The sequence below is a fragment of the Panicum hallii genome, chromosome 2 (assembly GCF_002211085.1).
Source record: "Panicum hallii strain FIL2 chromosome 2, PHallii_v3.1, whole genome shotgun sequence".
NCBI lineage: Eukaryota > Viridiplantae > Streptophyta > Magnoliopsida > Poales > Poaceae > Panicum > Panicum hallii.
The window spans coordinates 6,746,833-6,758,611 of NC_038043.1; the positions used below are offsets into that span (position 1 = coordinate 6,746,833).

General features: G+C 49.6%; 2 protein-coding genes across 2 annotated transcripts; both read left to right on the forward strand.

The window, feature by feature from the left end:
* The first annotated feature begins 1,753 nt into the window (after positions 1-1,753).
* Positions 1,754-6,109, forward strand: LOC112879778. Its single transcript, XM_025944179.1, has 5 exons — positions 1,754-2,825; positions 3,071-4,174; positions 4,259-4,363; positions 4,459-4,513; positions 4,588-6,109. Exons 1-5 carry the CDS (start codon positions 1,830-1,832, stop codon positions 5,520-5,522), a joined length of 3,195 nt encoding a protein of 1,064 aa, XP_025799964.1. The 5' UTR covers positions 1,754-1,829; the 3' UTR covers positions 5,523-6,109.
* Positions 6,110-6,437: 328 nt separating this feature from the next.
* On the forward strand, positions 6,438-9,108 carry LOC112879467. Its single transcript, XM_025943723.1, has 2 exons — positions 6,438-8,013; positions 8,512-9,108. Exon 1 carries the CDS (start codon positions 6,660-6,662, stop codon positions 7,113-7,115), a length of 456 nt encoding a protein of 151 aa, XP_025799508.1. The 5' UTR covers positions 6,438-6,659; the 3' UTR covers positions 7,116-8,013; positions 8,512-9,108.
* The last annotated feature ends 2,671 nt before the right edge of the window (positions 9,109-11,779 follow it).

Genomic DNA, 11,779 nt, shown 5'->3' on the forward strand with positions numbered 1-11,779 from the left:
GGGGGCCGCGGAGGACGCCATTGCTGCTTGCTGTTTTCTCCTGTGTAGCAACGAATTCGCTGCGTGCCAAAAAGGAACAGGTCTATCGTATAGTACACTGGAACACTCAAAAAAAAAAGAAAAGAAAAAGAAACCTTCTGTTAGCAAAACACTACGCTCGCTGGAACACAAGATTTTCCCATTTACCATCAATCGAGAAACCTTCTGTTAGCACTTAGCAGGAGGGAAACTCTGGCAAAAATCTGGAATTCAGAAGCCGTGGATCAATATCCAGCGGTCGGATGCACATGGACTGTTAATATCTACCTCCAGATTACCCATTTTCGTAACGACAGAGAAGAACTTCTTTGATAGCTTGCCAATATTATTTTTCCCGCTAATCTACAGAAGCTGGTGAGAACCTGCTTGTACAAACCTAAACCTAATATGATCAGAGGTTCTTCGAAGAGAAAAAAAAGGTTCTTCGAAAACTAATGTGATCTCGATGAACAAACTACTGATTTTGAAGAGCTAGACTTTGATATGATGGGCAAGCAAGCTTCTTCCTCCCAACAATTGTTCTACTCCTCAATCCAATCCCCACCATCAAGCTTCCACCAAATGACTGATATTCATGAGCTTTGCTACGGTACTCGAATTACCTCCGAGGAGGTAAGAGTTCAAATAAATCTGAACCCTTAAGTATTAAGAGAGAGAAAAATAATTAACTAACGAAAAAAACAGAAATAGACCGGGTATTCTAACTAACACGCATCCGTGGATTTAGCACGAACCTGCATGTATGTTTGCATGTATATATGCATGATAAAATCTAGCTCCCCCGCTTTATACTTAGGATTGGAAGTTTGTTACACATAGTCGGGTCGGATTGACTAAATCCAATTTTTTATGCACATCTTTTCAGATTAGATCATTTTTTCAAGTTTTACGCATAGTATCTGTGTGTTGCTATAGGTGATATAAATTTTACCACGAACCTATATAATATCACCAAATTTGTACTTTTTCACTCTGTGTACAAGCCGTGCCGTGGCCGCGTGAGGCATTGGTTGTCCGAGTTCCGATTGAGATTTCGATTGATTTGTTCGTGTTCTGATTATGATTCCAATTAATTTGTCCGGGTTCTGTTTAGAATTCTGATTGACGGATCAAGAAATCATTGCATGCTTTAGAAAATTTTTCAAGTTTTATGTAAAAAAAGCCCGTACCAAGCCCAGTATTGTTAGCAGGCCGCAAATCCGCAGATCTCAGTCCGAGCATGACTTGATATGTGATTGAGTCGGATCGTGCGTTGGATCGGGTTCATCAGCCATATTGTTCTCGCTTCTCCGTTGATAAGGAGTGGACAGTTATGGAGGCGAAATTGGACATTGATCTCTGCTTCCTCCACGCGTTGCCCCGCTATAGGTCTACGTCTGTGCTTGTTCAGATGATTCTACGAGTATAAATTCACGAAAGTGAGCTCAACTGGCCTCCGCTTATTTTAGCTCCAGTTCCGCCGCTGCCGTTGATCCTCACCTTACCCAATTCTAAATTATAACCACTGATCGCGAGAGAAAACTCAAAGTTGAAATTAAGATCCCCTAATTCTTTCCCCTATTACACCAGTAAATTGCCCTTTAGAAAAAAACAAATTTGCTAGGGATTAACCTTACAAGGACTGAAATGTAATTTTACTTTTCTACAAGAGTGCTTTTGTGATATTTGTTTGTCAGCAGCATTCATTCGCTACCACTGCCACTGCCACTGCACACGCTCGTTCACGCTCGTTCTGTTCCGAGTCGGCCGCTCAACCTTCCAGAACCCCCGCGTCAGAAAACCCCATCCCCATGCCCGCCGGCCGCTCGCCGGCGCTCTCGGGCCGGCGCCGGAGCCGCAAGAAAGGCCAGCCGACACCCTCCCCGCCTCCCCCCGCCCAGGAGCCGAACCCGCTGCCGCCCGGCACCGAGGTCGAGGTCCGCATCGACGACGAGGGCTTCTACGGCTCCTGGTACGAGGCCACCGTCGTCGGCTTCGACCCCGCCGCCGGCCGCGGGTCCCCGGCGAAGTACACCGTCACCTACTCACACCTCGAAGCCCAAGACGGGCCCGACTCCGTCGCCCCCTCGCACGTCCGCCCGCGGCCCCCGCCTCCACCGGGCCCGGGATCACCGCCATCGACCCCGTCGCCGCCGCGCTTCCTCCTACATGACTTCGTCGAGGCCTTCGACTGCGAAGGCTGGTGGTCGGGCATCGTCTTCGCGCCCGCGCCCGCAGACCCCGGCTCCCCCGTCACCGTCGCGTTCCCCATCACCCGCGAGGTCCTCCTTTTCCCCGCACACCTCGTCCGCCCCCGCCGCGACTACGTCGGCGGCGAGTGGGCCCCGTCGCGGGCCGTGATCTCCGTCCAGCCGAGGCGCGCCGTCAGGGTCTACAAGGCTGGGGAGAAGGTCGAATTGCTGAGGGAACGGGAGGCGTACGGCGACTCCTGGTTCCCCGCAACGGTGGCCAAGGCGGTCGACAGGCTGAGCTACATTGTGGAGTACCTGGATGATCAGGTGGGCGGGGGGAAGGCGGCGGTGTACCGGCATTCGGCGTACATCAGGCCGGCCAAGTACCATCGCCCGCGGGAGAGCAAGGTGGTTCTTTGTCCTGGCACCGCGGTGGAGGTGTACTGCGACGGGGCATGGTCGCAGGGAGTGGTGCGCAGGGTTGTCAGGGAGGGTTGTGAGTATGAGGTCAGTATCGATGGTGAGGAGGCGGAGCAGCTGCTAACCAAGGCGGTGTACCAGCTGAGGCCACTGTACATGTGGAACGGCAAGCATTGGACGAATCCGGGTGATAAGGTAATACAGTACATACGTTTAGTAGCTGTGCTTCCTAGATTTGCAATTCACATTGTTCGTTGGCAATTCACATGAGGATGATGCCCATACTGTAAGAGTTAATGCAAAGGGCATTCAACTAGTACCCGTAGGAACTTGGATGCATATGGTACAATGCATTGGTTCCTCTGAAATTTTCAACTTTTCATCTTATTCTACGACTGAATTTGCATGATCCATTCTAACGTATTTCTTGAATTATGCAGGGACAGGCTAACTTGAGGCAGCAATCTGCATCTGGGAAACGTCCAAGCTCACCTGTTGATGGCACATCTAGTGATGACAAACATAGTAGTGTTCCTGAATCTCCAACAGTCAAAAAGTCAAGGAAAGAACCACAGCAGCAAGACCTCTTATTAGATGAAGGCTCAGAACATGCTCCAGTATCTGAGATGGATGCTTCTCTTTGTGCATCGTGCAAGTCTCTGGCAAGTGATCGTTGTCCGAATTCATGCCTTCTGTTATCTGAAAAGAATGGTCTTTCCGTGTTTCCACACAAGGCAATGACTACCTGTTCAGTGTCAAAGAATGGAATTCTTTGTGCTTCCTCAGGACATTCAGAGCCTCCAGAGGCAAGTAATCATTCCCCAAGTCCGTGTCCTCTGCTGTCCGAAAAGAATGGTCTTTCTGTGCTTCCGCACGAGATAGTGAGTACCTGTTCAGTGTCAAAGGATGGGCTTCTTTGTGCTTCCTCAGGACATTCAGCGCCTCCAGAAGCAAGCGATCATTTCCCAAATTTGTGCCCTCCGCTATCTGGAAAGAACGGTCTTTCCGTACTTCCACACAAGATAGTTAGTACCAGTTCAGTGTCAAAGAATGGGCTTCATTGTGCTTCGACAGGACACACAGCACCTCCAGTGGCAAGCAATCATCCTATGGATTCGTGTCCTCTGCTGTCTGAAAAGAACCGTCTTTCCATGCTTGCACACAAGATAGTGAGTATCTGTTCAATGTCAAAGAATGGGCTTCTTTGTGCTTCCTCAGGAAATCCAGCACCTCCAGAGGAATCTGTACCAGGTCTTATTGGCGAAATAGAGTGTAGTCGAGATGCCATATCTGAGGTTGTGCCTTCCAATGGTCAGCTTAATACACCTGTCTGTGAAAGAAATGTTGATGTGGCCTGTGATATGCTTTCCATTCCAGAAGTAAGAAAACAGAACATCGCTTCATCTCTCAGAGACCAGCTGATACAGGAAAGAACATTCTTTGTCAAAGAACTCAGTGTGAAGAAAGGCATTTCCAAGAACAAAAAGGGGGCAACACACCCTAAAGCACAAGCACATCAGGGGAAAATTGATGCCTCTGATCATGTGAGTTCCCTTCATGGTCTAATGAATTAAAGTAAGTTACATTCAGGCTACTTACAGCGCTTGTCCATGTTAATATTTTTGCAGGTGCAAATTCAGTTAAAGGAAAACAAGAATTCCTCCGGTAAAGAAATTATTTGTGCTTTGAGTGCCTCTGCAGAATGTCAGAAAACTTCAGCTTGGACTCGACAGGTACATTGTTCTGATTGAAAAGTTTTGTGACTATTTAACCCTCTCCTTTCTATATTTATATTCATGCGGATTTTCTTTTGTCAATCAATGTGAAGGTGTCAGGAGGGACAAGTAGCGGTTCAGATACTGAGGGTGTTAACTTTAAGAAATGTAAGTAGCTCCTCTTACATTGATTCATCATTGTGATGGTTCATTAAATTTGACAACTGCTGTATAATCTGCAGTGGCTAGAAAGGAAGGTTCTGGTCTGTTGGACAAAGAGCTGTCTGCTACGATCAACAGGGATTGTCAAGTGAACAGAAATGCAGATGTGTGCACAGACACTGCTGCTACACAAGTGACAAAAAGCAACCCTCTTACAGAGATACCTATCCTATCTCTTGATCATCTAGTTCAACAGGATGGGAGCAAAGTGGATGAGAGGTCAATCGTGCTACCTTTACAGAATGCCAGGAACTCAGAGTTTACCACTGACCACATCCTATTGAGGACATGCTCCTTTTCTGGGAGCTCTATGCCTTCACACTTGTCTTCCTCTCCAATCTCTGGTAATCAGGTTCCATTTGTCAAGAGCTCTCCTTTATGGCCTCTAATTGATGCGTGGGATGTGTTTAAGAAGGTACCGCAGCAACCACATTTCCGTCCAGTTACAAAATTTTTGCCTGCATTGCGTGAAGGAATGGCTTTAGGTCTGATGGCGACATTTGCCAGCTCAGTGGAAGGTATAAGTAAATCAAGCATAGCAGACAGCATTGCGTCATTCGAAGAGAAGATCACTACGCTTCGCCATCTGGAGGAAAATGGATTTGATGTTGAGTTTTTGCGGTGTGGCCTGGTCAAACTGATCCAAATCAAATCTGATCATACTAGTTACCTCACAGAAAAAGACCAACTGAAAGCACAGTTGCTGGAGAAGGCAGCTTGCCTGTCCCGATTTGATGAGCGACTTGACAAGAAGGAACAAACTATAGCTAGGCTTGAGGAGGAACTTGGGCGTGCTCGCTGGGAAGCGCGGAAGATGTTCGAGGAGAAAGAGCGTGAAGATGGAGAGCTCTCAAGACTGAATGCAGCTGACAGCAGCGTTGAGGAAGCATGTGCCGGTGCTGAACTGCAGTTTCAGAGTGTCTTGGCTGAGCTGCGTCGCAAGAGCTTAACTTGATAAATGACCGATGGATCATTTTGGTGATGTGTCTAGCTTGGCGTCTTGTTAACTAATGCTCCAGGGCAATACTAGAAATAATGCTCCAGGGCCTCGGTTACAGGATTTGACAGTGTGGTTGTGAGGTCCTGCAATGACTGAATCTGTTAGACTTTCTCTTCCACTGTTTGTTCTTTTGTGGTCTGAAACTTTAACATGAACTTTAGCCAAACATCGTGTGGTCCTGTTGCCTCTACCTGATTGAACCGGGTTTTGATAATGTGAGTTGCGCGTGAGTTTCGAGCTGTGAATTTGTGGTTGGCTGGTCTGGGGCACCAGGTCGATGATGAAAAGAAATAGCTTTTGTTTGGATCCCTCTCGGAACGCACGGTCTGCTCCTCCAGATCGTTCATGTTGCAATCCAGTCTATCTTCTCACCAACAGCTTATACCATATTATAACAATGTAGACTGGCAATAATCTGCATGGATTCGAACATGGCCTTACTTCACATGTTTTTTCTTTGCGTCTTTTGCTGTATGTTTTGCAGCCGATCCTTATCCATGTTCGCCAAATTTTGGTGATGTAGGATCCCTTTACCCATTGTTATTTGCCAACGCTATTTCAGTCTCCTACCCATGAATGCTTGCTTGGCCAAACTGGTCCATTCCCTTGACTTGTAAAATGGAACCGAAAATAAAAGGAGAGAAATTTACGGGAGGAGAAGAAATCTCTCGAGTCGGAAAAAAAATCGCAGGCGGAAGGTTATATTTTAAAAAGTTTACGAGTTGAGGGTTAAAAGATACGATCCGTGCCAATTCACTGTCAAATATCAAAATTCCTCTGCGGCGACCCACAAACTAGGAAAATTTCTATTGGTCATCAAGTCGAACTCGTCCACCTGGCTCCTGGCTGGCGCGCGCGCGTGGGGTCTACGCGACGCAACCGAACCGACCTGCCAGAGCGCGCGAACAAAAACCCCAAGCGCGCCGCCTCCCCCTTCCTCCCTCCCACCAAATCAAATCCCCCGCGAGCTTTCGATTCTGGCATCCATCCCGATCTCGATCCCCACTCCCCAGCCCTAGCCCACCACCACAGCTCCGCGCGCGTTCCGCGATCTCGATCGATTCGGCTCCTGCTCGCCCTCCCGCCCGATCCATGCTCCTCGATCTGGCTCCTTCCACTCCCGCCGCGATGGCGTCGGCGGCGGCGGAGGTGGAGGAGGAGGTGGAGGAGGAGCGGCCGTGGCCGCCGCCGATGCGGATGAAGCTGGCGCCCTACGCCATGTACCGCGTGTTCGGCGCGGGCCCGGCCGGGGAGAAGCTCGGCTGCGCCTACGTCGCGCTCCACTTCGCGCTCTACGCGGCTAGGGCCCTCGCCCTCTCACCGGTCGCCGAGCGGGCCGCGTTCTGGTCCCCCGTCCACGCCGCGCTCCAGTGCCTCTGCTACGCCGCCACGGCGCTCGTCGCCTGCGCCTTCATCCGCTGGTACATGGCCGTCGACGGGGTCTACGTCGTCGAGTTCGATCCGCCGCCGCAGCTGCTGGCGGAGCGTGCGGCCGCGGAGGCGGAGCAGCCCCCGTCTCCGCCTCCTCCGGCGATGGACATGTGCTAGACTGCTAGGGTTGGTCTGGCCCCGTACGGTATGTGTTTCCTGGCCTGAATTGTGTTCTCTAACCCGATTGCAGGTGCTGCTTTCCTTGCTCGAGGTACGTGCTGTCCCCTTGTCCTGTCTTTGATTCGACATTTGTTACTGCACAGAGTCTTCGATTGTCGTATTGCTTGATTGTGCTGCTACTGGCGTTAGCTCTTGATGTGCATTGCGTTTTCTCTAACTGAGATCTGAAATGTTGAGTTTTCAACTTTCAAGCAGAAAAGACCTGGATTTTAGGTTCCACATATAGATATCTGCGTTGTAGATGGCGATTATTAGATGGTCTGGCACGGATTGCTTTGCCTATGGTAGAATGCATGGGTTTGTTTCCATTTAGTGTGCTGTTTTGGGCTGTAGGGGTATTCTGTTTTTATTCGTGCAAGTTTTTTTTGGTCAAAAGATGCTGAATTACCGTAATCAAAACCTGTTGGCAAAAAGCTGAAATCATTCTTAGTTTTCAGAAGAAAATAGTTTTAACAAAATGTTAGCTAGCAAACCACCCTCTACACGAGAAAATTTTCTTTTTCAAATTGCCTTACTAAACTGTTAAATTCATCTATTGGTAAAATAACATCTTGGGTCGCGCTGTGGCATGGGTGTGGTGTCATACTGTGGAAAGTTACAACTAACAATAATGTGGACCAGCTCACTATATTTGATTTCTTAATGCTTACTTGCTCAGTTCTCGTTGACAGATAGCAATTATGATTATCTTTATTTTTTGTGGAATACATTCTTGTCATAATTCATTGCACAGGCATGAAACAGTAGTCATGATTATCATACTTTGCTAGCCATTGTTTTTCTAACCCATGTTTGAAGTTTATGCTTACTGCAGATTTTGTCTCCTTTGTTCCAGGTATGTGCACTTCCCTTATCTGCTCGAGTTATGATTTTGTTCTTCTTAATTGCACAAATACTGTACTAGGTTTTCATATGCAATACATCTCCTGTAATTGATTGGACTTATAGCAGATATGTTGAACTCTACATGTCAATTATACTAGTTGGGAGAATACGTTGGACTGAAAAGGCTGTCTCAGTCCAAAATATTTTAGGCCCTCTAGAGTAACTAGAGTTATTCAGATCTGGAATGGCAATTAGATGTTTTAGCAGAATTGTCTTTGCCTCTGGTAGATTCAATCAAGTCTAGTTCCATTTAGTCTAGTTCCCTGGTAGTCGTGGAACACACATTTGTGAACAGCAGGTGCAGACAGTACTTATTTTCCCAAAATTTTGTCAACAGATCCTGAGTTACTGTTGGGGATTGGTACTTCGGTTGATCATTTCACTCACTGTCTTATAGCTCAAAAAGTTGCTTACTAAGACATGCTTGCTCTGTTTCTTGTTCATGCAGGGTCTTCGCCATTGCAGTGCAACAGAGGTGACGATCTGGCTTGACCAGCTAAGGCGAGTGCACTATGAAGACGTGAAGCCAAGCCTGGAACATATCAAGTGATGATTGCCATTGCAGTGCAACAGAGGTGACGATCTCGCTTCACCAGCTAAAAGGCAGGTGCACTGCGAAGTCGTGAAGCGAAGCCTGGAGGAACGGTATCAAGTGATGATCACCATTGCAGTGCAACAGAGGTGACGATCTGGCTTCACCAGCTAAGGCGAGTGCACTACGAAGTCGTGACGCCAAGCCTGGAACGTATCAAGTGATGACGTACTGCGTGATTCAGACACCAGCAAAGTCAAGCCGGCAGGAGGGCGTTGAGGTTTTTCTTTTAAAGGACGGCATCAAGAAGCGGGCTGGCGAAGAAATGGGACGATGAAAGGACTCCGGTGGGCTGCAAACAAAGGGGGAGTCACATGTGAATGCGAAGATGCAATCACACGTGGAGGCAGTGGATTTCATCACGTGTAAAGCAGTCTGAACGTGAAGGTGTAATGAGATCACTGACCTTAAATATTCTTCAAATAGAGTTGTTGAGTTGTACCGTCCTATAAATACTAAGGTGCTGATTTTGGCAGAATTTTTTCAATAGCAGACTTTTCGGTCTTGGAAATTTTGGTTAAATACAACTATTGGTCATAAAATGTATTTTTGTCCAAATTTCAACTGGAATTTTGCTAAATTCTGTGTTTTCGCTGGTTACTGAAAAGGATTACAAACTGAAATCACAAACGTGACTGCTGTTATCTCACCTGAACCACTTATCTCTAGTATGAAGAGGATTCTGAATTCCTGCTGATCAACCACAAGAAGCACCTGATTTTGTTGGTACTTTACCATTTAGAAGTTATTAAATTCCTGGTCTATCTTCTCCTTCCAGCAGTTATTTTCGCATACAAAGACTCCACTGTGAACTTATGCTGAGGAGCATGCAGGCAATGTGCAATGAAAAAATTCTCAAAAAACAACATAAATGTAGTTTCACAAAGCAAAAATTTCAAAAGAATCATAGCACAAGTTTTTAAAACAATGAGAAGTAAGAGTTCAATCTAAAACCATCTCAAGTTCTGAACCAAATTGTCAACCAGCCTAGATACTGAAATTAACCCTTATATCTCAAGTTGTGAACCAAACTGTCAACCAGCTTAAAAATTCAAAGTAAACCTTAAAAGCAATGAAGTAAACCTAAATGTTCGGATTTCGCTGCCTCTGTATAGAATCACCAGAAAGGGTTTCTGAGCCGCCCTATCTAGACGAGAGTGTCTCGCATTTGCGAGTATTTTAGCTTGACCACTGCCGTCCACTCTTGATCGGACGGCCAAGATATCTCCCCGCGGCGCTTCTAGCAGCAGCCTCAGTACTAATAGTACGAGTGGGGTGTGTACCCACAGGCACCTCAAAATCTTCAAAGAAGCTGCTCACGTCATCTTCCACGTACCAGGGACGCCCTTCCGGCGCCTCAACTGCTGCTTCTGCACCAGGAACTTCCGTGTCAATGGCCTGATGGACTTCTTCGCCTTGCTGCATCTGAAATGGCGCCAGCATGTCCTCGAGCAGCTGATCCATGTCAGCTGTGGCGGCGAGGTCATCGACAGACATGCCACTGCGTTGCTCAGGGCCTGGATGCAGGTCTAGCTCGCCTGCCACCTGGTGGACGTCGTCGCCGAGGGGTGCGCCGTCGTCACCAGGGAAGTTGACAGGCTGCCGAGGGCCACCGTCAGGCAGACCATCAGTGGCCACGACGCCACCGTGGACGACGCCGTCGCTGTGCTGTTCTTGCCGCTGCTCTGGCTCGGCTGCCGCGACCACCTGACCGACACCGGCAGCAGGCGCGGCGACGGAAGCCCCAACGAGGTTGGCACCGTGCTCGCAGCCGCCATCCGTGGCGGCTGCGATGCCGCCGCCGCCGCGCACGGCGTTCTCGGTGGTGGCAGTGGCGCAGCTCGCGGCCTGACAATGGCCGTCGCCGTGCGGCGGCTGCAGTAGGACGAAGTTGAACACCGCCGGTGGCCTGGGAACGGACAGGTTGACCTTGCACCTCGCGGCCTCGTTCCAGAGGGCGCTCTTCCACAGGTTGGCCTCCGGAACGGTCAGGTTGGCCTTGTCGCACATCGCCTTGCTCGACATCCTGTCCAAGTCCGGCGAGTGGTGCTTCACGATGGCGACCAGCACCGCCACCTTCTGCGCCTTCTTGAGTTTGTAAGCGGGGGCGAACGGCACCGGCGTGTGCGCCGGCATCGTGAAAAGGTGTGCGACCATCTCCGGGACCCACCAGTCCTCCGACGCCGTCGGCCACCACGGTGGCGGAGGGCGGGCCCAGCCCAGGCGCTGCTCCACAGGCGGGTCGCAGGCCGGCATCAGCGCCGAGAGCATGCTCCCCAGGGCGTCGTTCTTGAGCTTGTCCAGGGCCGCCGTGAGCGGCATGCCGAATGCCGGCGCCGGCGGTGCAATGGCGCCGGCCATCGCCCCGTAGCCGATGACCTGGAGCGGCACGGGCGGCGCGAGCACAAAGGGCGGCGGCGCGGGCCCGGCACTAACGCTGGTCATTGCCGGCAGTGGCAACGCCGCGGCTCTGCTCGCCGCGACCAGCGTGGCTGCAGTACTCCAGCGTAGCGCGGCGCCGTTGACGCCGGCCACGGGGAATGCCATCGCCATGGCATCGCCAGCCGCGTGGTGGAGCGGCACGACGCGGACAGCGGCGCCGCCAGTGGGACGCGCCGCGACGTTGAGCTGGGAGTGGCGCTGCCTCTTGGCTTCCTCTTCCCTGGCGGCGTCCTCCTGCTTGCGCTTGATCTCCTCCTGCTGCCTCGCGCGCGTGCTGGATGACGCCCCGAGGTGTCTGAACTGGCCAGCCATTGCTTGGTAGGTGCTTCGACTGCTTCCTGCACGGAGTCATGATTCAAATTATCATTGTACAGAATGAACATAAGCAATGCTAAAACATGTTCTGATTTTCACCACAATAAAAAGATGATGCTTGCAATTGTTTGCTAATCTTGGTATTCATACTGGTCCATGTTTCAAAAGTTGCTGAATTTTATCCCTCAAAAAGTTCCAAGCCTGCAGCAACTACTACTGGTTTATATGTAACCAGAGCAGTACCAGACTAGCAGAGATGTCTGCTATTCGTCAGCTAACTGACTGTTCATTGCAAACACATAGGATCATATTTCAACATGAGCAGAGGGAATGCAAATTCCATATGGGACACAACAGCCTTACTTGA

Bases quoted from the DNA above. Each gene is read 5' to 3' on its own strand.
- LOC112879778 (XM_025944179.1), top strand. From the start codon at position 1,830: ATGCCCGCCGGCCGCTCGCCGGCGCTCTCGGGCCGGCGCCGGAGCCGC. The intron at 2,826-3,070 runs GTAATACAGTAC...TGAATTATGCAG, and splicing joins GGACGAATCCGGGTGATAAG to GGACAGGCTAACTTGAGGCA. The intron at 4,364-4,458 runs GTACATTGTTCT...ATCAATGTGAAG, and splicing joins CTTCAGCTTGGACTCGACAG to GTGTCAGGAGGGACAAGTAG.
- LOC112879467 (XM_025943723.1), top strand. From the start codon at position 6,660: ATGCTCCTCGATCTGGCTCCTTCCACTCCCGCCGCGATGGCGTCGGCG.